Source organism: Phoca vitulina, unplaced genomic scaffold (assembly GCF_004348235.1).
Source record: "Phoca vitulina isolate PV1807 unplaced genomic scaffold, GSC_HSeal_1.0 scaffold54, whole genome shotgun sequence".
In the NCBI taxonomy this organism is placed as follows: domain Eukaryota; kingdom Metazoa; phylum Chordata; class Mammalia; order Carnivora; family Phocidae; genus Phoca; species Phoca vitulina.
The window spans coordinates 3,738,419-3,765,724 of NW_022589757.1; the positions used below are offsets into that span (position 1 = coordinate 3,738,419).

General features: G+C 38.2%; 1 protein-coding gene across 8 annotated transcripts in view; it reads right to left on the reverse strand.

Moving 5' to 3' along the window:
- SDCCAG8 (SHH signaling and ciliogenesis regulator SDCCAG8) overlaps positions 1-27,306 on the reverse strand; it is a 237,865-nt gene that overhangs the window by 105,135 nt on the left and 105,424 nt on the right. For all 8 annotated transcript variants that reach the window (XM_032389373.1, XM_032389375.1, XM_032389374.1 and 5 more), the window contains one exon: positions 15,191-15,333. In XM_032389373.1, the coding sequence (XP_032245264.1) occupies positions 15,191-15,333 (143 nt within the window). The remainder of the gene's footprint in view (positions 1-15,190; positions 15,334-27,306) is intronic.

Below are 27,306 nucleotides of genomic sequence, written 5' to 3' on the forward strand. Positions count from 1 at the left end.
AGGGAAAGAGTATTCCAATTAAGAAATTTTACACTGAAATGCTTAAAATGTACAAATATGTACCATTTCAATTATAAGCTATATATTAACACACAGCTCCATTACTGCTTTGAAAGAGTGAACCCATAATACACAAATTGAGTATATTTTAAATTTCATCATTTAAAAAATAAACAGTTCTGCTTCAATAATATTCAAATATATGTTGCCCAACAAGCACACCATCATCTAGCTAAAGAAATAGAAGTGGTACCAATAGGCCAGTTCTGTGAAAAAAATTAACTCATAAAAATTAGGTGAAAATTATACTCTCAAGTAAATTTATTCTGTGTCATCCACTGCTATCAAGTATTTACCCTCCCTTCATAAATCGGACATGAAATGCTGAATTATTTCCCAGCATTTTAGACAACTGTATTCTCTAGGAAAAAGGCAAACCAATGACTCGATTCAGTTTTCTTATAAGAAAAAGGGAGATCACTTTTTTAGGAGAAAAGAGATGACACGGATTTTTAACCAAAGCACTGTTACAAATAAATGTGAAGCCAAATGTAAACCGAAGTGCTACTTCATTCATAATGCTGCTTTTAGATTTGGAAGAATTACCCCAAGATTTCGTCCTATTGCATATGGTTTTATTAAGCACAATTAGTCAAGCCAGGAAAAATTTTCTAAATCCTTTGTAGAAAAGGCAATAATTAAAGCTTTTTTCATGGACATAAAGTTACAGGCAGGTTTTATTAATAAAAGCAGCCTAAAAACATGCGATCTAAAATTTGAATCTTAAGGGTTTGATTGATTAAATATTTATAATTTACCCAAAAAAGGACTTTTTCAGAACAATTCTTCAGATGTATTAAAGAAAATTATGATGCTAAATATAAAAGCAAAAACAAAACCGACAAAGACAGCTTCAAATCCAAGTGCAGAGACATTCTTTTTTAGCTCAAATTTCAATTCTATTCCTCATCTCCAAAATTCCCTATGTCCTATAAATCATTCTTATGTAATATAGACAATGTAATTGAAGGTGTGGCTTTTGAACACCAAATATGAATTCTAAGAGGTGCTTCCTCTCCCATCTTCCCAAAACACGATTTCCAAATAATTTCTTTTTATGTGGAGAACCTTTCAGAGCTAGTATCTAATTTACCCAGCAAGTCTGTTTAATATTTTTCCGGGTATTTTTTTTTCCCTTTAGTGTATTCTGTGCCTGATGGTAGTTTGGTTACCTGGATGCCTGCTTCTGAATAGCATGGAAAGGGTACTGGTAATCTGATCACTTCCGTGGTCTGATTTGTTATATAAAAGAAAGAAGTATTAGCAAAATGCTAGTTTCACAGGGGCTGCTTAAATCACCGTGAAGGAATGCTGCATTCTTGGCAAATTGCGTTTCGTTTCAGAAACCCACTAGTAGGCTTGTTTTAGAAAATGTATTTGACAAGAACATAAACAAATGAAAAGCCACTCAGTTGAACAGCACTTACACTCACACACGGATGCATGAGTGTGCACACACATCCACTTTTCCTCTCAAGTATGCAAGAAAAAGAAAAGGGGAAATAGCATCACGATGGCTCTTTCAAAGGGACCGATTTAAGGAATTCAGAGAATCCTGTTAACAGTTATCTGCCTTAGGTGTAAGACGCTTGTTTTATCTTTGAAACAGAAAACCTAGGAAAAAGTTTTAGGTACTTTGATACCAGCACCTGAAAGACAAATTTCGCAGCAAAAATAAAGCGGCATTGAAGCAATGTCGCCAGGTTCACAGTGAAGCCGTTTCTAAGGGCCCTGCTAGGTGAGGACGAGGAGCTGATGTCACTTACATTCGTTCATACCAGCTTTCCCGAAGCAGCATATGGATGTAGGCTGGAAGGTAAAAATATTTCAGCTCCTTAACAGAGAACTGACCTTCCTTAATTTGTCTACCTTCTGAATGAGACTAACGGTTTTGCTTTTCTAAGAACTGAAAAGGATGAGAATACAATGACTTTTCTCTGGTGTATGGATTTTTCTGCCTATCGATCCACGTAGCCTTTTAGCCACAGAGGGTACTCCTTCTTCCACCCCCTTCCTCGATTACCTTAAGGCAAGACTTTCTTTCAGATGTGAAAATATTTGCAGGCCTGCAGGACAAAGAACTGAGACCTTTTCACAGAGTTGAGCAAGGGGGAGAAGACAAATTTGCGAGATTCTGTTAAGAGTAAGGAGAGACTAAATGACAACTTTAAATCTGCCACAATCATTTACTAATGTGCTGCTATATCAAATAAGTCTAATTTTTTGACAGCACCAAATTAGATTTATTGCAGAAACTGCTGCATAAATAGCATATGGCTATGTTATACCACCTATTTCAAATCCTGGTAATGTTTCCCCTCCCCCTCCAAAATGAATAAATTGAGCCAAGCTACAAAGCCTCTGCAAAAAAAAAAAAAAAAAAGAGAGAGAGTGAGAGAGAGAGAGAGAGAGAAATATACTAGTTCAAAAACAGATGTAGGAGATCTGGATTTCTTTGTTAAAGTAATAGTTTTAGCATGAATGTCCCAACTCTATATTTAAAATACATGATTCCCTCATGAGTTATTAAATTTAACAAATCATTTTATCTTTCATTTCTTTCAGAATGACTTAATCTTATTTTTGTCTTAAGGTTTGGGGCTCTGGATTATGCTTAGCTTTTTGATTATCCATCACAGTTTCACGGGAGAGAAAAGAAGGTCAAGTGGCTCTGGATCAATGTGGCTCCAATTAGGTTCTGAGAAATTATTGAGCGTAAATGCGTGGATTGTCTGTGGGTTTGGGTTTTCATTTGTTAAAGACATATGTGGTAGAAATCATATCAAAAAGCCTCTTCTAATTTTAACTCCAGCCTTGATACCAGAAGCTCTCTGATGCATAAAATATATAAAGTGATCATTCCATGTGCCGCACCGTACACATTAGGAACGGCAGGAACCCCCCACCCCCACCTCAACAGCAAAAATCAAAGTTCCACGGAAGCTAGGACTGAAAATTCACTCCACACATTTCGAGATGGACCATTCTTCCTTCCTCAGTCTCTACCCTGATGCCCACCCCCACCCCCAACTGTGCTACAGTTCAACTCAATTTTCCTTTTGGAACAAAAGTTTCCGTTCTTCTGTAGATGGGAAAGACATTGCAAGGTCTTATCTCAGACCAATGGGCATACCACTGCAAACATCATGGCACTCAGCTACCCCGCAGACTCCCTGTCTGTGGTCAGTCTCCCCAGCTGCCCTATCTGTTCCTGTCTGATTAGTTCTGCTAAGGAGCCCCTCCCCTGCCAGCTTTCGGTGCCATCTGTTCGACACAAGATGGCTCCCGCCCAGCAACCTCACACTGCCCTCCTACCTGGCACCCAGCTACCAGCCTTACCCCAAAGTGCTAACACAGGTTCTCACTGCTGGCAGACTTAGAATTTCATTACTACTACTTTGACAAGTGCAGGGTTGTTTGTAATTTCTCTTTTATCCTGATTTTGATTGTACAACCACCTCCCACTGATTCGGTTTGCTTCAGTTTTGTTGCTCACAGATTTTACTCTCCACATTAATCTCCCTCTGGCATGTTACTGCATCTGTTCCCTTTTTTATTATTAATTTTCAAATTCCCACCATTTTTGACAAAAAGGAGGTAATCTACACTCTGTTTCTGCCCATTTCATTTTCTTTAATTTGGAAGACAAGTATGAAAGCATGCCAAAGAAGTTAATTCTCCGTTAACAGTTTATTTTCTGGCATCCCTACGCCTTTGTATATGAAAAACAGATAGGAATAAATGTTGACTGAATCACAACAACATAGTCGCAACCATTCCTGAATTTAATGAAAAGCAAACATATGAAACAGCATCTCAAAAGTTTATTAGTTCCATGAGTTGTCTCATGCTGTCATCCTTTCTTCTACTCTTTAACAGATAAGCCTTTGTGCAAATCAACCCGAGCGCAGGATCTGAATTTGGGCTCCCCTCACAGTTCTGACACGGGCTCTGTTTTCACCGTGGATGAATTTTATCTAATTCCTTAATACAATTATCATCTTTCCTCCACCCGAACATTGTTGACTCATTCAATAGTGCCTGATCCTGAGTAGACGCCTGATTTCAGAAAAAGGGGAAGAATCCGGAACTGCTATCCATGCAACAAGGCAGAGCTTGTGAGCCCCCAGGTCGCAGAGCTGCTTCCATTATTTCTCATGTGACAAACGGCTAATATCAGGAGGGGCAAGGTGGTTTTCCTCCAAAGATAAAGAGGGCCGTGTGAGAGTTAGAAAATGGGAAGTCATATATTTAATGATATCCTCTCTTCGTGTCCCTGAGTTGTCACCACCGCTGCCTTGCCAAAAAGTAACTTGATCTTGCCTCAATTGCCCTAAAGTTTTCTAGCTTGAGCAAAGCACTGTGATTGCTAGTGAATTTATTTTACACAAATTCATATTAGTAGCATCATCCCTGAACAGATGAGTAACACCTCAGATTCAAAGAACCCTGAATGAATTGCAGTGATTTTCATACTCACATACATCCTCACAAAATTACAGTTAAGATCTGTAGGAAGTAAAGTGCGGTAGGAGACTTTTCCCAAGGTGACAGAAGGTCCTCAGAAACAGAACCAGGACTGGTGTCAAAATCAAGCTATGCCCAGCCTGGCGAACCACACTTCAAATCAGCTACTGGAAAACCAGCAAACCTTGAACCTGCTGAAACCCACTTTTAATGCCTCATCTCGAACACCCCCTCACTTCCACCCCTGGCATATATTCCAATAGTGACTTCTTACGCTATTTTATATGCTTCTTTTGTTGGTATAGATACATTTAGAATAATTATGCTCTCAACACGGGGGGGATTCTTTGGATAAAGGGATCCCTTCATACTCCGCCTGGTTCTCGCCCCTCCCCCACCTTGGCCAGGGCAGGAGATGCTCAGCCCTCCCTCAGGTGACCAGTGTCTGCTGCGTGGAGGTCACACAGAGCCAAGGTGGAGCAGTCTTTCCCCTCAGCTGGACATCAGCGTCACAGGCTGTTTCCAAATGTTCCCTGATCCATTTGGTGCCCACTCTGAGTTCCTGAATTCAGGGAACTGCACTGTCTGCTAAGCCAATCTAATAGAACAGTAGCTTAATAAAAATGTGTTTACTTGCATTGGGCCCTGGTGCCCCATGAGACATGGCCCTGAGGAGGGCACTGAGGAAACTGGATATTCTCCAAACCTCCTCCTTTCTCGGGAATCTAAAAATAAGCTTTGATCCCAACATTTAACATCAATGAGTCACTGTGTAATCTCCTTGTGGGCATCAGGGAAACATTAAATAACCAGTGATTCACGCCCAATAATCGGTCTAGCCAACACTTCCAATTAAGAAGAAGTGTTTAAGAAGAAATTAAACATCAAGTTTGTTTTTTTTTTAATTTACCTTAAATTAATACTGGTGATCAGAGCTTTCTTTTAGAAAAATATTCTTACTTAGGGCCACTAAAACAACAGTTCTAGGTTTTTGCTTTTTTTCTCCTTCTATTTGTATTGAACTTGATGTTCATTGTTGTTGAGTCGGGCAAGTGCTGTGGGCAATCCTTTCTCGGTTTCCTCTGGGCTTCTTCAGAAAATGAGTTGGCTGCCACCACGGCCATGCTCCAGGCTGTGGGCCTGTGTGGCAGGGGAGAGGAGACATCCCTGGTGTCGATTTTCATTGCACACACATTTGGGCTTCACAGAACTGAGAGGAGCGAGCCAGGGAAAGTTAGGCAGAACCCACCCGCAGAGACACATTCTCTGGCAGCCTGCGACTCTAACCTCTCCCGCCTCAGGCCGCACGGAGACCAGGGTTCCCAGCCCACCAAACAGGTGGAGCCAAGGGCGCTCAGGCAACCCGGTGTCCACCAGAGCAAAATGAAATGACTTTGCCTTCCTGGCTCTCCGACAGCCTGTTCTCTCGGGGACCGGGTGGGGGAAGGAAAAGAGGACGCAATTTAAAACAGTACCAAGGCCATCTATTTCAAGACTTGAAGATGTTGGTTGCACATATATCCATTTAAAAGTATTTTTGACACGTTCTCTGCTTAATTTATTCATGAAAGGAGTACAAGAAAAAAAAATAAGCTTAACTTTTAAATGGAAACTTGAGGCTAAAAATTCTTCAATAAAACTCAGGAGGGGAAAAAAAAAATAAAGTTCACCAAGGAATAGCAAGATTACGTGTCAAGGCTAGAGTCCCCTTTCCAAATGAAGAGAGATTGGAAGTTTGGTTTTTTGACCTAAGCCAGTTGTCACCTAAAAATGAGGGCAGGTCCTTAATTTGCCCCTAAGAATAAAGAGCAGAGGCAAAGTTATGCAATGTTCATGGAGAATCTGCTAGACATAGCCTGACACCAGAGACCTGCTTCCTGGCCTCTGAACTGAGATTCTGCAATCCAAAGGGTAATTCTACTTAGCTTTGAAATACGTTTTTGCATTTATTTGTGAACAGGAGCTTCGGAGCACAGGTTCTGGAGTCTGATGGACCTGGTTCAAAGCCTGCCTCTTCTGCTTGGCACCCTCCCTCCTTCCTGGCTGCCTGATTTCATGCCTCAGCTTCCCCAGGCTTGCTGTAAGGACTGAGAAGGCAGGGCGTTCAACCTTCTTGTGTACAAGCTTATTTTCTTAAAATTTTCTTTGCAAAGCATGAGTTTGTAAAATGCAATAAAAATGAATTACTAGAAAAATTTTTTAATTTTAAAAGATACAAGAAAAGAAAGAAAGAAGAAAGAAAGAAAGAAAGAAAAAGAGAAAGAGAAAGAAAGAGCAAGCCCACTGATCATACACTTGATTGGATATTGTGCAATTTAAGATAAAAGCTTCCAAATACCCAATTTTTGTATTTATGGTGGACTCATCATTTACAGCCTATCCCAGGCCACATTTCCTGTCGCACTGCTGCTGGGAATCAGACACAGTGCTTGGCTAGTGCCAGGGGCTCATTTATGCATCCTTTATACACCTTTCTTTTTGCGTTCTGAGAGTTCTCTAAATAAAACCACAAAGCGACCCTGTGAAGAACTAACCCTGCCTCCTTGGCCTTTTAACATGTTGACAATGGAGACTACCACTCACAAACCGACGTGAACAGAGATGTACTCTTCTTTCCCCTCTTTGCACTTCATTCCTCAAAGGAAAAATCAGGGATTATATATTTTTAAAAAGACAATAGAAGGGGACACCTGTTGTTTGATTTCCCCAGGGTCCCTGACCCCCTTTCCCCTAATGAGAGCACTTCCTCTTGCTCAGTGTACCTCCCCTCCCTCACTCCAGTGCTGCCACTGAGGTTTCCAGCATGTATCCAAGGGGTGGCTGTGTGATCAGAAATGGGGGGAGCCAGGAAGTCACACTTACAGTCTGAAATCAAGGTCATCTCCTTTACCTTCAGTTTGGACTGAAGGAGGTGACTGCATGGTGTGGGAGAACCTGAAGGAATGAGCCAACATTGAGACAGAAGTCAAGCCCTGGGATGGACAGAAATGGGCAGCATACTGAGGCGGCCCCGAGTCCCTGCTCCAAGAGAGCCTGAGGCCATCTGCATTTGGATTTTATGTGGTCTGGTTATGGGGCTAATCAGTTCCCCCTTTCTGGGTTTCTGTTACTCCTCCTGGTAACAGGAGAGGTCAAACAACTCCATTCAAGAAAGCATTTGCAGTCGTTAACTACGCAGAAGCTAAATGCTCTGCAATGTTTTGCAAAGAAAGGCTTCATCACTTCTCCCCAAGTAAATCACCGATCCTAACAGGATAAGCTGGTGACCCCTCTGGCACACCCTTTTTCACTTTCAAAAAGATACAAATACTGCCATTCAAGTTATTATCTCTCCAGGTCAGAGGGCAGACCTTCCCGTTTGGATCGCAAGAGCAGGGAAGAACAGAGTACCCACTTTTATGGGGCTCACTGAGATTCCCGCTCTGAGAAATTCTTTGAAGTACCTATCACTGAAAACATCGCTTATGGAAGAGAGAAAATACACATTTGAAAGGCAGCGCTGCTGAAGTAAAGCTGAAGCCTGCAGGTTTAATGGCAGGTCGGTCTCCCTTCTGTTTTGCACTGAGAGCCACTCCAGTTCTAAATCCTCTCAAAAGTAAGCAGAAGGCTTCCTGCAGTAATTCCCCTCCAGATCAGACCTGAGAAAAAGACGCATGAGTCAAAAGAACAGGCTTCAATATAGGCAGAGTAGGTATGGAGAAGAGTGTTTGCCTCAATAAACAGTCAACGACAATCATATAAACACTCCGAAATGTGTTGTTTTAATAGGTTGCATCATAAAGTAACCTACCCACATGGATGTAAGCGGTAGTCTCGTGAGAGGGGTTAAAATCCGGTAGCTCTTTAAAAATGTCTGGACCTGTCAAAAGCAAGTATATGAAGGAATTTCCACCTTCTGGGAAAGGCCTCTCTTTCCTCTTGGGTAAAAATGAAGCAAAGAAGGCAAAGGAGAATGACAGTTGTATGATAATATGTTAAGTGACTAAGGCAACTGATCCCAAAACACTGTTTCTTAAGAAAAACCCAAGCCAGGATGAAAACACGCTGACATGACTTATATCAGTGAAGGAGGGGGCAGCTGACACTTATTTTTATTATAAATTTATGGTACTGGTTCCTCCAGGTGTATTTTCGGGAACAATTGCATTAATCATTTTCCTAGGAATTTACACGGAGTTCCAGCATGATGGATGATGGCAGAGGCGCGGTGGACAAACCGCCGGGGTTGAAAACCTCCTTCTATAACAGGACAGCTGTGTGACCTTAGATGGATCCTTTTACTTCTCTGTACCTTGGTTCCCACAGCTGTAAAACTGGGGAAGATAACAGTCTGCACCTTCCAGAGCTCTGGGCAGGGGTGGGGGGCACTAAATGAAAAGCACCAGGCTCAGGTCCTGGAACACAGAAGGGGCTGGGTAAGTGATGGCCATGGCCCTTAGCCACAACCTCTGTCCTTATTTTTTAAAGAGCTACTGCATGCAGCATGGTACCAGGCAGATCTTAACATGGATATATTCTTAATCTCAGAGACTGATGCTCCTAGATATTTCAAAGGCAGGTTGTGTGTGTTTAATGTACTCTCATGTCTACAGGTGCACCCTGCCAATGCCGTTGTCTCCCCTACGGAGAAAGACCTTCCCTCCTGTTTTCCTGCTTCCACATGCCTCTGAGATCAGTAAGAGGCTACTGTCTCTCTGTCCCTGTAATACTTTATCTGGAATCTCTCTTCTGGATCTTTTCTTTTATTTTACCAGCTCTTTGTGTATCTTCTTTTCTGCCCTACCAGACTGTAAGTTTCTATCAGAGGGGCCACCTTTTAATTATAGAGAATCCTAATTTGGAACTCTGTGTGTGTGTGTGTTTGGTTTTTAAGGGAGCATATTTAAGTGAGAGCATGGTATATTTTACCAACCCTACTTGAATTGTTAGAATGACTATCATTTGATTCTCTTATACTTACATATGTATGTGCAAAGTTAAAAATGAAAAAAGCTATTTCTGTCTTATCTCCATCTTACACTTTTTACCCTGATATATTTGAAAAAAATATATGTATATATATGTGTGTGTATATACATATACATATATATATATTTATTAATATTTGGCTTTGAGGGCACCTGGGTGGCTCAGTCGGTTAAGTGTCTGCCTTCGGCTCAGATCATGATCCCAGGGTTCTGGGATCAAGTCCCGAGTTGGGCTGTCTGCTCAGAGGGGAGCCTGCTTCTCCCTCTCCCTGTCCCCTGCTCATGCTCTCTCTCTCTCTCAAATAAATAAATAAAATCTTTCAAAAAAAAAAAATACTGCGCTTTGAAAGAACAATCATAAATTTGCAATACATTGGCCATCCCTGTAATGACTTACTGAGCTCCAATTCTTTTGCAAAGGGCTGAGCCAGATGCTCTGAGAAATAGAACATTAATAAGAACTCTCATCCCTCATTTGAAGAATAACACATTCCAGAAGGGAAGAAAAGCAAGTACAAAAACCCTTCAGAGTACTAACTCCTTTTTCTCATATTTTCACTGTCCCTGTTTTGAGGAATTCACTCAGGATGTAGAGCCTTCAGCTCCGAGTGGGAAGGAGGATTCAGAGGGAGACATGCTCCCCTGGGACGGCGGGGCCATCCGGGAGGGCTATAGTGGACAAAAATCAGAAGTTCAGAGAGACCTGGAAAAGGAGGTAAGATTATAATATGGCTAGAGAAGGTCAAAGGGGTATTCTAGATGTAGAGAATAACAAAGGAGAGAAAAGCCCCAAAGTGCAATTTGGCTTGTGACGTGAGCTGGTGAGAATGATGATAAAACTAGAAGGCTGGGACCCCGTCCCAAAAGGTTACCTGCGAGTGGACTGGACCTTTTGTAATAGTGCAATGCCAGGGAAGGTTTCAGGAGCAGGTGACAGAGTCAAGGCAGTGCTTAGGAATATTCAATTGGCAATACCTGGTGAAAAAGGCTGGAAGGGTCCATGACCCTTGTGAATGGTCAGCAGAGCCTAAGTTAGGGTGAATGCAAATGGTAGGTCTGAAGGACGTCTCCACAAAATCTCTCTGAAGTTCAAACTAAGAAAACATTTTTTTTAAAGATTTATTTATATATTTTAGAGAGGGGGGGGAGGGGTAGAGGGAGAAGGAGAGAGAATCTCAAGCAGACGCCCTGCTGAGCGCAGGGCCCAGCATGGAGCACAATCTCAGGACCCTGACATCATGACCTGAGCCAAAATCAAGAGTCAGATGCTCAACCAACTGAGCCACCCAGAGGCACCCTAAGAAAACATCTTAAACAAAGAATACTCCAGGCAAATTAAATGCCTAATATCAGGAAATGGGCACTTCATCATGGGATGTCTTCAATCACCATTAGGATCATTGATGATCAGAGCTAGAAGGAAACTTAGAAATCAGGTTGTAGCCTCATTTTATAGGTAAGCAAGCAGGTTCAAAGAATTAAGTAATGTGTCAAAATTGCAAAGATGGCGAATGCCCAGGAGAAGATGCTAAAACTCGGCTTCCTCAACACCCGGAAGCCTGGGGACTCCCCTAAGAAAAGCTTTGTTACATCATTCCATATTCTTTTCTTAGGCACTGACGACTCCTTTGGTCTCCCTGGCTGGTGGCTCTCCACCCCCCTACTCTAAGAGCATGGCCCTCTCACGCTTTCACCCATTTCCTTGGCTACAACTAGTAGCTTTATGTAAAAGCATCCAATGAAGAGCCTCAGGTCTTGACCTTTTTCCTCAAACTGGACCTACACTGCACATCTCCACCCGAGTCCCAAAACACGGTATATTATTTCCCTCTCTTACTCCTTTTAAGTCTCCTACTGGAATTAATAGTTCATCCAGTTAACGTAGGCTAGAAACATTGGAGTCACCTTTAATTCTGGCCTCTCTCTTTTGCTATCCTAAATGCCTCTTAAAATTTCCCTTCCATTTTACCGGCAAAGCCATAGTCCAGGACTTCATTACCATCCCCTGGACTGGGGCTTATATTCTAATCAGGGGCCCTGTCAATCATCTTTACCTCAGGCAATCTGTCTTCAATTACCCTTCATTTACCTTCTTTAAATACATATTTGAACCCCTTAAAGTTCAAGCTCTCTTGACTTCTTACTTGAATTACACAGCCTCCTAACTGAGGGGTTGGTAAATTGTTTCTGTTAAGGGCCAGGCGATAAATATTTGAAGGCTTTGAGGACCATACTCAATTCTGCCATGATAGCCCCAATACATAATGCATAAAGGATAATCATGTCTGTGTCCAATAAAACTTTATTTATAGGTATATAATTTTTATGTGTCACAAAACATTATTTTTCTTTTGTTTTTTTCCCCAGCTATTTAAAAAATATAAAAACCATTTTTAGCTCATGGACAAAAAGAGACAACAGGCCATATTTATTGGCTGTAGTTGCTGACTCTGCCCTAACTGGTCTTCCTGTTTCCTACATCAGCTCTCCAAGTTTACTCTCCACGCTGTTGAGTCAGAATACTGACCCAAAGATGTGATCATGTTGACAGCCTTGCTTAAAATATATCAAGAGTAAACCATGACTCTCAGAATGGCCAAAACTCCAGAATATGGACCACAAGGCCCTTCCTCTGATCCCTGTTTGCCTTTTCCAGGCTTATCCCCTGCCAAACACCTAACCTGATTGTAGAGTTTATGTTCCGTCCCATCTTTGTGTCTCTGTAGATATTGCTCCATCCACCCAGGGTACCCACCCCACCTTCTTCCACACTGAGAATTGCTATTCAAGAGCTCATTAATCCAAATAGCTACCAAACATCTCCTCCTCCAGAAAGCTTTCCCCATCATCTTTGTCTCCAATGCACAGTACGCCAATTCTCCTTCCTCTGTGCTCCTGTGGTAACTTTATTTCTATCACTGCAGTACTCTCACACTTGATTATAACTGCACACATGGAGCTGGCTCAGGAGCACAGCCCTACGGGGAAGAACTGAATCTGATGGTTTTCTCCTTACCCAAGACCAAGCAATGTACTTGAAAGATAGTAGGTGCTCAATAAATATTTGTTGAGTGGGTGAAAGTTATACTTACCAGTTGGGCCTTTCAATAAATGTTGTATTTCTATTTTCCATTTTTTTAAAGTTATCTCTATGCCCACACGTGGGGCTCGAACTCACAACCCCAAGATCAAGAATCACATGCTCCACCAACTGAGCCAGCCAGGCATTTTTCCATTTTTTAAGTCTAATTTTCCATTTTCCACTTTTAAGTCTAATTAGACAATAAAGGGAAATAACAGACAAATGATAGCTTATTTTTCTTTCAGACTGATCTACAATCAATACTCCAGTTTTTAAATTTTCTTTGCCCTGGGAGATCTGCATCCTTACTTCATCATTACTTATAACATGGTTTTCATATTCAATTTTAAACTTTGTGCAGACTATGTCATTCGAAATATTTACGTTAACACTAAGCTACCTGTGTGGGATTTATTTATTTCGGCTGGTCTACACAGGGAAAGAAAGACATAATGTTTCTCAGCCACACACTTGAGTATACTGAATCAATAAAGACTGTCGAGGAAAAGCAAACTCTAAAAAAAAAACAAAAAAGTATATCAGAAATATTTAGCCCAACAACCAAGACACATTTTCAGTGCAAAAGAGAGCTACACACAGTTCTCTGCATTTTTAATTGTCATCTTTAAATTTATGAATGTGGATTTTATAAAACACGAACAGAGACTAAATGTAAAATGCTTACAAAAGAGTACTGCACTTAGAAAATGGGTAATTAAGTTTTATTTTCCCTAAAACTAGTTTTCAATTTTTGTAGACTTGCTGTAAATAAAGCTCAACAGAAAAAGCTTTCTATGGAACCAAGCAAACCCGTTTTTCTCAAGAACAAAGGAATTAGTTACCACTGGTCCATTTTCAGCAGTTGCTGTACCTCAAATACGCTCTATTTGCAAGAAACTGGTCTTGTCAGACAGTACAAATTGATACTGCACAGGAAAACTCCCTGTAGGACCCTGACTTCAGAAATTAACTCTCTGAATAAGACAGAATGGCAAAGGGGACAAAACCAGCATTAATATTTATTTACCGAAGCTCAGCCACACTGAGACTTTGAAAGCTGTCCTATTTTTGTGGTTTAGTAGTGCTTAGCACACAAATGATTGTTTCCCAACAGAAGCCTGACAGAAGAAGAACTATTAACTATCATGATAAAGCTAAATTTCGAAACTTCTGAGATTAAATAATCCATTGGAACTGTGTTAACATTATGTTCTCGGTTCTACAAGACAATACCTTGAATGAGCATTAAAAGAACCATTATTATTCTACAGTATTAAGCAATTTTTTCTCATAAAAGTGTTTTATCTCTTGGGATTTTTCCAGATATCACACGTGTATAAAGGATTTCTTTTCTTTCTTGCTTTTTCCCTTTTTCTTTCTTCTCATTTTCTCTTTCACGGTTTAAAAAGGGAAGTTGGCAAACCATTTGGAATATTATCATAACAAAATGTTTTCAACAAAGTTTGATTTTAACAGAACTAGAGGCATCTTAACACTAACCCAAAACTTTGGGAGGTTCACCAACCTCTAGAATATTTTTTTCTCCAAATGCAGGCTGTTCAAGTGGTGCTTTTCTCCATCTGTTATCATACCGTGCTCAGAATTACATTGTCATATTTAATGTAAAAGGGATCAGTCCCCTTTCATAGTTTAAATTCAACATATTACTATGATTAGAAGACCAGCATTTTTCTAATTTATGAACCAAACCAAGGCTCATAAACTTACATGTGTATTTAGAGAAAGTTCTCCATAAAAACCAAAAAACTCTTAAGAACTGAACACACCCAAACGCTTGATCTGAAACATGAAAATGTACTAAAACCCGAAGTGAGAAAAACCACTTATATGGTAACATGAAATATCTGCAACCTCTATTTGAATTTTCTCTGTGTATGTGCATTTGTGTATATGCGTGCGTATGTGTGTGTGTGTGTGTCTTTTCCATACAGCAAATTATACAGTGCTTGCTACCTAAAATGTCTCCTTGTCACCTAGAGCTGAGCTACATGTTCCCTAAAGTTGTAGGACACTGATAATCATATCGCATTATCTTGTGACAGAAACCGTGTAATTCGAAACCACAAGAGCATGGTTATAATAACGGTTTGAATGTGAACAGTGTCAATCAATTTCATCACTCACTTCTGTACCTCCTTAGGACTCAGGTTCCTTATTTTCTCTCTGTTCTGTCTCAGTTTGCATCTGAGGATGCCTTTTACTTTGTCTCATTCACCACTGACAGTATCTGATTCTTTTCCTAAATATATTCCTCAGATCTTTCAGTTCAACATTTTTATTAGACACAGAATTAACAGGAGAGGTAGTGGTGGTGGTAGGAGAAATATGTCATGTTGCTCCTATTGGTAGAGAACCACCTAAATATTTGAGCATTGTAGATGAAAGGTTTTGTAATCTATCAGTAATTCCCTGCCACACTTATCATTCACATGTCTGGGTGTTTTGCTTACCACATCTCCACTTTTCTTAATATGCCTGAAAGCTGTGTGTGAATTGAGTGACTAAGACTAACTCTAACAACTGTTTGGAAGCCGGTGGCAAAAATCAGTGGGATGGCACTGGGGCTCTGGCGCGTAATGGGATTAGGGAGTACCTGGTGAGGTGCAGTTGGTGCTCGGATTCGCTCAGCAGCTCTGTCAGTTTCAGGCACTCCTCTCTGGCCCGGGCTGCCTTCTGCTGTTCCTGTTCCAAGTGCTGCTTGCTTTCCCTCACTTCTAATTTCAATTTCTCTATTTCCTTAGGTGGAGGGGAGAGGGGGAAAAGCATCCATATAAGCTATATGCACTTGAGTTCAAAACGCTCTCATTTTTATGTTTGCCGTGAATTTTAATGTGATGAGAAATTATTAGAAAATTTAGGCTAGCTTCCATTTGATGACAAAGGGAATGAACACAGCCAAAAATGCACACTAGTGAGGTTTTTTTGGATCGTAAGATGAAGTCTAATTTCAGAAATGAAATGATTAAATGAGAGGAGTCAAAATGGATAATCGGCACTCTCATTCTTAAGGCTCAGTCCCTTTAAAGAATATGAACTTAAAAATGTCACTACTTTAAAAATATAACATTTTCATTTGTGAGATTAGATCAGATCCATGTAGTGATTTACATCAAATATGTGAATATTCTGAAAGGTATATTTATGGTTTCATTTGGATGTTTTGAAAGCCGGATTAAAGGGTAAAATAATATATCTTTTAAAAAATGTGAGGTATAAAAGAAGGCATCATTATCGCTGCTCAACATTATTTGGGAAAAGGATATTTTAGGAAAAAATATGGCATGAGAACCTTTAAGCCTTTAGAGTACATGAGATTTCTCAGCTAAAATAATATTACACTAAAATGTCACTAAAAAAGGTAACAAAAGCACTCTAAGATTAATAAATATGAACATCTAAAATATATGAAAATTTATGATAGTTTATTCTTTGGTCTCAGGATTAAATTATCCTTCTCTTACTGCAACTCAAATATTTCAAAGCAAAAATACCTTATATGGAACACAGTTTTAAATAATGTATACACTAAAGTAGAAATATTTATCATGGAACATCTATAATTTTTTTAAAAAATAAAAGAGATAAATATTCAGACTGTTAAAACCAGAAAAGCAAATAAAAGGGAAAGCAAAAGGTAGAAACATTTTCAGATTCAACATAAAGCAAGAAGCAATTTTAATTCACAAAAATGCAATCTCCTTTTGGAAAACAAAATCATGTCTAAGTAAAGTGTTTTAAACTTAGTATTTAAGAACATTTCGAATTTCCTCACATCATTACTCAATATGCTGAGCACTCTCTAACTACATTTAATACATCAGGCAAGATAAACTAAATGATTCGGGTTTTTTTTACATTTATTACATTATAAATATTGTTTATGCCCATCAAAATCGTATATTATCCACAATTTAATAAAACAACTTATAACAATTTCTCAAATACTTTTAGCTTCAAAAACCTATATAATAACGAGTCTATCACTTTCATTCAGAGTAGATTTTCTATATCTTTCAGATCAGAATACTAAATGCAACTGATCTCTTTCCGTAAAACATTTCAAACTGATAAAGTTATACCCGTTTATTTTTCATCCCATAATTTAATACAATTCAAGATATGAAAAACATCAAAGTCTATTAAGTTTTATTCGCCTAACATGAAATTAACAAAAGCAAATGTGTATAGAATTGGAAATATATGTTGATTTTAAAACTTCAAAAATTCACTCATTAATTTTGTACACAATGCTATATGCAAGAAACCGCCCTAAGTATTATGATGGGCTCAGAGAGCCTCCAACCCTACACTCAGGAGTTAACAATTCAGGTAGGTAAATGAGACGTACACACACACACACACACACACACACACACACACAACTATCAAACCACAAAGCACATAAGAAACAAGTGAGTATTAGAGAAAATCTCTGCTTCGATAGGTCAGATTAGGGATATATTAGCATGGGCAAGAAAAGTGGAAAGAGGTAAGGGCGCATTAACTCATCGAATGACAGATGGGACTGCATTGTGAAAGGTCTTGACTTCCAGATGAATAAAGCTGTATTTTGCTTATAGATAATGGAGAGATATTAATGGTTTAAACAATTCAATATGAGAGAAGTTCTTCTTTAAAACAACCGGAGCCCTGTTTATGAGCAGTTTAAGGTGGCAGAGACTGGCGGAAGGGAGACCATGAAGAGAGTTGCAATATTCCAGACGTGAGAATAGAGACACTTCAAATGAACATAAAGTTGGTGAATACAAGGAAATAAAAGGAGACATCAAAGACAACTCCAGAATTTTGAATTGAGAGGATACAAAAAATGATAGAAAATGTATAAAAATCCCAAATTTTTTAAAGAGAAAAGAGGTGACAATTTTTATAAGCACTATGTGACAATAACAAGACATGCACACTTCCATTGGTAATTAGGTTTTGAGTATAAATCAGCTGCTTTCTTGTTCTCATGTAACAAAAAGTCAGAGGTTGCACTGAAAGCCAATCAAACACAGAAAGAAAAACATGGGCCCCACTTATGATGATGAGCACTGGGTGTTACATGTAAGTGATGAATCACTAAATTCTACACCTGAAACCAATTTTACCATATATGTTAACTAGCTGGAATTTAAATAAAAACTTGAAAAACAAAGCAAAACCAAACACACATGGGCCCCAGAGTCAACACAAATCAGGGTTTCAGACACAGCTCTGGCACTTTCCAGCCCTGTGACCTTGGACAAGTCACTCGACTGTTAGATTCTCCAGTCTAACACAGGAAGGTGGCTGTAGCAAGCTCCCAAAGCTATCAGGAAGATTAAATGAGATGCTGAGTACTTATCAGAGTGTCCAGCACATAGTAAGAGCTGAATAAAACACAGCTAGTGCTGTTATTGCTGATTGTTTTCTCTATTGATCTTTCAAGAACAGCAAAGCAGTAAGTAGAAAAATTGACCTGCTGAAGGATACATGGCTAACACTGAGGACTAAAGAGTTCTTGACTTAATTCAATAAATTTTCCCCCAGAATTTTGATGAAAACTGAATAAAACTTTATTATAGTTGCAAAATGCAAAAAGCATTTTTCTTAGGAAGATGGAAAATTACTCTCTGCTTCTGATTGTCTGTGCCAGAAAAAGAGCTTATTGGTGCAGATCATCAAAATCAACAAATAGTCTAACCAGCTGGACCAGGGCTCAACACTTACTCCCTGAGTCAGGAAAATCTGCCATGGCACCAACTCCAACAGTTAGAAGAGGAATCTCTTGCCAGAAATGCCATGCTCCCACTGGCAGGATAACCCTTTGCCTCACCCAACTAGGTCAGCCCTGCTTCCTTGGCTGTATATAGTGGTTCTGGGATGAAGGACCAACAACAGTCAGAGGCCCGTGGTACATGACTCCCTAAGTACTCTATTAACCTGCAGTGTCTACGATGCAGTTTGATGCAGCCATCTTTTGGCTAACTAGGTAAACATAAGTCCAGATAGCGTTGCATTTTACCAAAAGATATACTTCAAGTCATGAATGTAAGCACTAAAAGGAGAAACTGTTAAAAGTGGCTTTCTCAGGAGAATCATAGCAAGGATGGGATATGGAGAAAGACAGACTTTTTACTGTTCATTTACAGTCTTCTATACCATAGGAAGTTTTTTTTTTTCTTAATCATGGACATATGTAATTTTGTTATTATTTATTAGTTTTTTGTATCAGGGTAATTCACCTAATTTAAGTCAAATAGTACTCAACTGTTCATAACAAAGAAGGGCAGTGCCCATGCTCTACCCTGCACCCATCTCCAAGTCCTATCCTCAATGGCCCACACTATCCACTCTTTTGATATTTATCTTCATATTTTATATGACATACTTATAATGCTATTTCTTGATTTTACAATATTAGACAGTAGCTACTGACTTTCTATAGTAAAAAAGTAACAATTTAGGTCACTCAACAGAACCTATCTCATCCTCCCGTCTAACAATTCTGGTTAAATCATTACTCAGTAGTTCATTTACATTATAATTACAGAATTATTGTTCACTCCTGAGACAAGTATTATTTTGATTCAATTTTTTATACAAGATTTTATTATTTCTGGAATTGCCTACTTTTTAACAGATTATTTTTTTAGCTAACTGACATTTCTTCCCCAATGTTCAAACAGATCTGTCAAATACACATCAAAAAATTTTTTTTTCAAATAATAAAACACATCAGACAAATGATCAGTTCCTTTTAAATTTTCTCCCTAGATATATCCTTCTTGGTGCCTATGTCTGGCCACATTGATTTCTGTCTTGGGTCAAGCCTTAGACATTGATCCTATTAGAGTTTCCTGTTTTCTGGCTGGTAAGTCATCCTGTTTTTCAGTTTACTCCCTTTTTTAGTTAAAGTATGTTCTCCGGGTAACTTTCATAAGAAAGAATATATGAATAATACATTTTTAAAAGTATCTGTATGCCTGAAAATGCCATTTTTCTATGTATACAATCGACAGTTTGGCTAGGTATAAAAATCTATGTTGAAATTAATTTTTACTCAGGATTTTTAAGGGGCTACTCCACTGTCTTAAAGATTGTAATATTACAATTGAAAAGCCCTATGCCATTCTGATTCCTAATACTTGGTCTTGTGATTTGCTTTTTTTGTTTCTGAAAGCTTTAATAATCATTTCTTTTTTCCCTGGCATTTTGAAATTTTACAATGTTAGACCTTGGAATGGGCCTTTTTTCATGCTTTGTGCTGGGTTTTCAGTGGGCCCTTTTCAATCTGGAGGCTTGTTTTCTTCAGTTTGGGGAATTTTTCTTGTATTATTATTTTAAAATATTTTGATGTCATACATTTTAATATTTCCTCTTCTTGGAACTCCTGGACATTGGTTTTTGTCTCCACTGTTTTACATAGCATGCTATTTTTATCTTAGGGATATAATATCTTATTTATTAGAATATTATAGCATTTTAAGTGTTCTCCTCTACTCTATTATATATTGACCCAATTTCCTTTTTTTCTGTTTGTCTATTTTTAGACAATCCCTTATGTTAGAGGCTTTCTTCAAATACATGTTGATACTTGGCTGTCATTTCACATTCTGAATGAAGTAGTGAACAAAAAATGGTGTTTGGGTAATGGGATAGTTTACATTATTGTTCAGAAAATTTTCACTTCTATCTCCCTTCCATTAGGAATGGGATACACTGTCTCTTCCTAATGACTTTGGACTTGGCCATGTGATTTCACTTGGCCAATGAATTTTTGTGGCTATAATGTAAGCAGAAGTCATAAATATGTTTATGTGGTTTGGCTTTGCTTTTGTATTCTGGTGATTCTCAGCTAGAAAAGCATGCCCTTGACAGCTGCTACCCCTTTTGCTTGGACGAAGAATAAATACCTGTGGAGCAGAACCCAACCCAAACCACAGCCCAGAAAACCTACCACCCATAACCCAAAGCAGAGCCCCCTAGTCAAATGAAGCCTAGTTCAGCCAAATCTCAGTTGACCTGAAGATTCATAAAATGAGCATAAGTGATTGCTATCATAAGCCATGAGTGTTTTTAGTAGAAAATGATTGACAAACCACTCTAAGGGAATATGATATGTGACAACTGTCTATTTCCTTAGAATTTCATTTGATCTTTAAAACAACTGCATGAAGCACACAGGGCAGGTATCCCTGTTTATACAAAAAAGAAACTGAGGGTCCAAGACATTGAATGATTGTCCAAAGAAGTAAATCTAAGCCTTGGCCCAGATCTTCTGATATTACTGCCTCCACACCATACCATAAGTTAAACATTGGCTTTCAATCTTTTTTGTTTTCTTTTCTTTTCAAACCAGACCATGGTAAGAAATCCATTTTACATCACAATTCAGAAACATGCACGCTCTCACGCACACACATTTAAATGTAACTAGCATTTCATAAAACAGTATTAGTCCTTACTTTGTGTGAAGTGCTCAGATATGTCCTATTGCTTCTTATTCTATACATTTCTTTAAAAAAACTTTTGGTTGCAACCTATAATATTGTTTTCACAGTCTTGCAATTTGAAAAGCATTGTGTATTTCTGATAAATAAGAAACACTTTTTACATAAATTAAGTAGAATCAAATAGAGTTTCATTAAGAGAAGCTCTATACACATTTCTCTTGATTTCCTAAGAAAAATTTCCAAAGAAATGAACATAAAACCCATCTGAAAAATTATATGTCATCTTAATCCTAGAGGATAACTTTACCTGGAAAAATAAAGTAGCATACATAAATGATTTTAATCCGATGGTCATGATTTATCCCTGCTACTAAATATTATGTGACTTAAAAATCATTTAATAATTTTTAATATAGGATAACTTAGTTGTATCTGTGAGGAAGAGAATGGGGAGAAAAGAGAAAAAACAACAAAACAGAACAGTAAGAAGACCAGAACCCAAAGTTCTTGCAAAGTGAGAAGAACTTGTGGTTTTGAAGCTGACAAAAAAATTTTTTTTTTAAGATTTTATTTATTTGACAGAGAGAGACACAGTGAGAGAGGGAACACAAGCAGGGGGAATGGAAGAGGGAGAAGCAGGCTTCCTGGCAGAGCAGGGAGCCCGATGCGGGGATTGATCCCAGGACCCTGGGATCATGACCTGAGCTGAAGGCAGACGCTTAACGACTGAGCCACCCAGGCACCCTGAAGCTGACAAAGTTTGACAGTATGAATTTATCACTCAGAAACCAATGGATGAATTAATAGACTATATTTAGAAAATAAAAATTTGATACTGACAAATGAAACACAATAATGTATAACTTGGGAGAGAAGGAATAGTTTCTGTCAAGTTCTGTATGGGTAAAAAGAATGGACTTACTGGAAATTTAGTATCTGCCAGCTGACACTTCTATTAACTTACAGATGTTAAGGATGATTTTACCAAACCACTAATAAGATTTTGTCTGGAGCTACACTAGCTACCTGTGGCTATTTAAATTTAAGTTAATTAAAATAAAAAGTTTAGTTCCTCATTTGCGTAAGTGCTTAATGTGGATTGAGTCTGCCATACTGGACAGTGCAGGTATAAAATATTTTCATCAACACAGAAAATTCTATTAGATAGCGCTGCTCTAGAATATAGCAACATACATTTCTAAGACTCACTCTCCAAACTGGACTCTTAGAAAAGCAGCCTGTGTGAATAAAAGGATATTATAGGAGGTAAAAAAGTCATTTAGAAATGGACAAAAATGGTTGTCTTTTTTAGGGTAGTAGATGTGGAAGTTTGCAGCTACCATTCTAGAAGTTCTGTTCATGGTTATCATTGTTGAGGGCATACGATTTTGATTTACTATGTTTTTATTGTGGGCCTAATAGTAACCATGATAGCAGTCATCATTTTTGAGTGCTTACCATGTGCCAGGTGTTATCTTAGTTAGCATTTTGTATTTTTAAATTTTGTATTTTTAATTTCATTTTGTGTTTGTGACAACCTTGTCAAAATCAGCATCCGATTCCTGTTTTACAGATGAGAAAGCTGAAGCTCTCAAACGTTTAGTAACTTACACAAGATTATATAGTGGCAGAGCTGGAATTCAAAACTGGGTTAATCTGATTTCAAGTTCTCCAGTCTCTCCACTATATCACATCTGGTCTCCCTATGCAAACCTGTTAGATGTTAACAGAAGGCAAAGAGGAAATGATGCAATGTGCTTTCTGAAACTACTTGGCCTACAATTTGGGATGAATAGGAAAGACACTGGAAGAAGACATAACTCAGATAGCCTAGATCAAACATCACACCAGCAAACACGACGATGGTGATTGGCAAAGCCTTGGCCAAAGTTCACTTTGAAGATGCATTTCTCCCTGAGACTTAAGCAGTGCTGATCTCAAGAAGGGGAGTGAGGTTTGCTTGGTCTCAGGTCACAGTTCCTATCACTTGCAACATAGTGACTCCACACCAGCATAAGAACCAATATGACACTGACCTTTTAGCCTTCCCGATATAATATGTAACATTTTCATGAAACTTTTCTGTTTTTTCTTTTTTTTTTTTAAGATTTTATTCATTTATTTGAGAGAGAGAGAGAGGGAACGAGTGGGGGGAGGGGCAGAGGGATAGGGAGAGGCAGACTCCCCATTGAGCAGGGAGTCCAACGTGGGGCTCGATCCCAGGACCCTGAGATCATGACCTGAGCTGAACGCAGTCACCTAACTGACTGAGCCACCCAGGCACCACAAAACTTTTCAGTTTTCTAATTGTTTCTAATGTGACTACTAAATCGATCCTTATTCTAAGCAAATGTTCTTTAAGGAATTTTAACAAAAGTTGTTTTTTTTTTTCCTTTCCTGGATGTTAAGGGAAGTGGTATCAACTGATCATTTATATTCAGAGATATTTCCTTGGAGCTAAAGTAACTCTCAGGCCAAACAAGTGTTCAAAACAGATGAGAAGAGGCTATGGCAGAAAAGAAGTGCCTTTCTAAAAGTATGTATCCAAAGAAAAGAAAAATTTAAGACATTTAAAATAAAACTGATTCTGTTACACTGTGACAGTACAGCAAACTTTTTGGTGAAGCCAAGCTTAGACCACTGTTCTGTGATGCTAGGAGATTCAAAGGCAAAAACAAGAATCATTTCAGCTCTGGAGTCAGTTTACCAAAAAGAGTCCAGGTGATAGCTCTACTCTTTTGAATTGCTTTGGTAAGTGCTTTATGCTTGCTAGAAGTAGAGAAAGGAATTGCTTTGTAATCTCATGATTGCAAATTTCTACTTATCACGGACAAAAAAAAATATGAAGCCATTCCTAAAGTCTAATTTTTTTCTTTAAAATACTGAGGTGCCTTGTTTTGCCCCGAATTCTCTCATGCTCTTTCATTGTACTAAAAGGGTAAAATATTGGGGTGCATGGGTGGCTCAGTCAGTTAACCATCCAACTCTTGATTTCAGCTCCAGTCATGATCTCAGGGTCGTGAGATCATGCCCCATGTTGGGCTCCATGCTCCACGTGGAACCTGCTTGAGACTCTGTCTCCCTTTGTCTCTGCCCCTCCCCCTGCTTGCTCACTCTCTCTCTAAAAATGAATAAAATATTTTTAAAAAAATAAATAAAAGGGTAAAATATTAACATTGTTCAAATACTCATATGCTTACACATTCACATTGTAAACACCATGGAGAGAGAGATCTTGAGCTTTCACGTCTGCTGATGTTAGGTAAAAGGGCATTAAGATGACCCTGGGTGAGGTGAAATCTGAAATAAGATGCAATTGTTGGAAAGCCATTAAAAAAAAAGAGGTGATAATTTTTTTCTAATGACCCACTGCAAAAGAGCTGTTAAGATGCAAGAACATGGGTGAGAATGACTGGGTGAGCTAGCTGTAGATCACAGATGTAATAGATAAAGAAGACCCCACACTGTGAGTAAAAAAGAGGTAAAGAACACAATGTTAACATTAATGTTAGATTCTTAAATTAATGAAGTAGTCAAATATATAAATCTGCTCATTGTTGACCATACCAGTTACTGATAGATGTATCAGTGATGTGAAGTTTGAAAATTATCTGAGAATATATTTTGCATTTGGTTCAATACCAGAAAATGTATCAAGAGCTGCACTAAAAAAAGACAGCCATCAATTGTGATGTTAAGAAAAAAAACCTACCACTTCTGAGACACACCTGCCTCCTGCCAGGGGCTGAATCCTTCATTTTCTACTTTGAAGGTCCCCCGTTTCTTCTACTCTATAGTTTGATGCCAAGGGCCCTTGGTGTATACGATCTACATCAACCCTGCTGTGTGGTAGATTTCATCCTTGTCTTCATTCATCATGATCACAGAATCAGATGGTTCAGAGTTAATGTTAACTGCAACAGGAATACATAATAGAGTTGCAATGCGTAACAGCAAGAGAGAAATATAAGAAGTGTACATAACTCTGTCCACCATTTAACTAAGTAAGTGAATGTCTTGGGATGAATATGAAGATTGAGACATGAATATACTGAGGTCAGTCACAGCACACGTGTACCTCTTACAGTATGAACATCCTGCCACATTAAGTGCAATTTCATCAAAGAAAGAGATGTATTTTTCATACAGATGGGCCCCCAAATACAAGCCAACTTGTTCATACCTGGTCCCTGTCTGAATAAAAGGCAATCCGTCCCAACAATGGAAGTAAAATAATATGAATTAGAATTTCTGAGAAAGAGTATGAATGTCTCCAATGTGGTAGGAATATAATGTTCTAAATACATACAAAATTAATACATACAAATCTATGTAGACTATGCAAATTATGAGCAATTTATGAGATTTTCAAAAGTCTTTTTGACCATATAGTATTTCCCTTTCAAACTGAATTTAGACATAACCATCTCTCCTGAAATGTCACTTCACTGTAATGAAATATACTGAGTTTATTTTAGTAGTAGAATTTATTAAAATAGCTTCACAAATAATTTTAGTTCTATATTTACAAACATTCTGGAAGTTGAAGGGGTCATTTATATTTTACTATTTTTAATCAGAGGAATTAATTGCTTTTGCTGTCACTGGTGAAGACTTTGGGATTTGTCCCTACAAATACGCAAGGGTCTGCTATAACGTCAAACAAAGATTTGAAAACAGCTTCCTAACCCTGCCCCCTGTGGCTCCCCCCTCCCCTCAATGGTGAGTTGAGTGAATCACTGGAGAACTACTAGATTTAAATGTATCTATAAGTAAAAACCTCCTAGGAATGGTTGCTTGATCTCTTACAAATCCACCTAATTGAATTATCATCCAAGAGAATATTTCTGTTTTGTTCATAGCTGTATCATGAGAGCTATATTAATGGAGTTATTTTAATAAACTCAAAACACTTCAGATCTTTGGCACTCCCTTGCTTTACAAAGATGGTAATCCTATGGCATCTATTCTACTGCACATACCATGACATGCTATATTGGGACATTTAAATATGACAGGTCTTGTAATGTTGTTTGTGGAGAGACTATAACTAAAAAGACTGGTGCACGTCTATATTCCTTTGTACATAAAAAAGGAAATCCTTTAGTATCTTGTAACCATTCCCTGTTACAACTTTTAAAAAAGAGAAAGGCTTTAAAAGGTAACAGGTTGGCTTCTTATTTTCTAGGAGGAAATTTATGTCAGCAATGTACTTAACTTCCCAATTTAATAAAAGGAGAAACCACTTTACATTTAAAATGTGAATATATAAAATTAACTTCATGGGAATGTAAATTGGTACAACCACTATGGAAAACAGTATGGAAAGTCCTCAAAAAAGTAAAAGTAGAACAAGCAGATGATCCAGCAATTCCACCTCTGGATATTTATCTGAAGGAAACAAAATCACTATCTCGAAAAGATATCTGCACCCCCATGTTCATCGCAGCTTTATTCACAGTAGTTAAGACAAGGACACAACCTGCGAGTCTGTGGATGAATGAATGGATCAAGAAAAAGTGATTTTAAATACTTAGCCATAAAAAAAGATGGAAATCCTGACATATGTGACAAAATGGATAGACTTTGAAGGCATTATGCTAAGTAAAACAAGCCAGAGAGACAAACACCATATGATGTCACTTTATATGTGGAATCTTAAAAAAAGAAAAAAAACTGAACTCATAGATATAGAGAACAGATGGGTGGTTGCCAGAGGTGGGGGTAGGCCGAATTGTTGAAGGGGTTGAAAAGGTACAAGCTTCCAGTTATAAGATACTGGGGATGCAGTGTACACTATGATGACTAAAGTTAACATTACTGTACTACATATTTGAAGGTTACTAAGAGAATAGATCTTAGGAGTGCTCATTACAAGAAAATGCGTAACTATGTGAAGTGATGGATGTTAACTAAACTACCTGTGGTCATCATTTCACAATATATACATATATCAAATCATCATATTGTACACCTAAAACTAATATAATGTTAAATGTTAATTGTATCTCAATAAAATGAGGAATAACATGTATGTATTACATGTGTGTATTATTTACATACATTTACATATATTTATATACACATATATTTAAAATATGTGTATTATACATTGTAATCTATCATATGAATATGCATGTTTTAAATATATGTAATATATTCAAATTAATTTCAAGTGCTAATTTAATAAAATAACAGGGGAAATTAGTAAACAAAATTGGCCAAGAGGCAGGAGAGGATCGCAGGTGAAGACAACCCCAGCTTCCGAGGT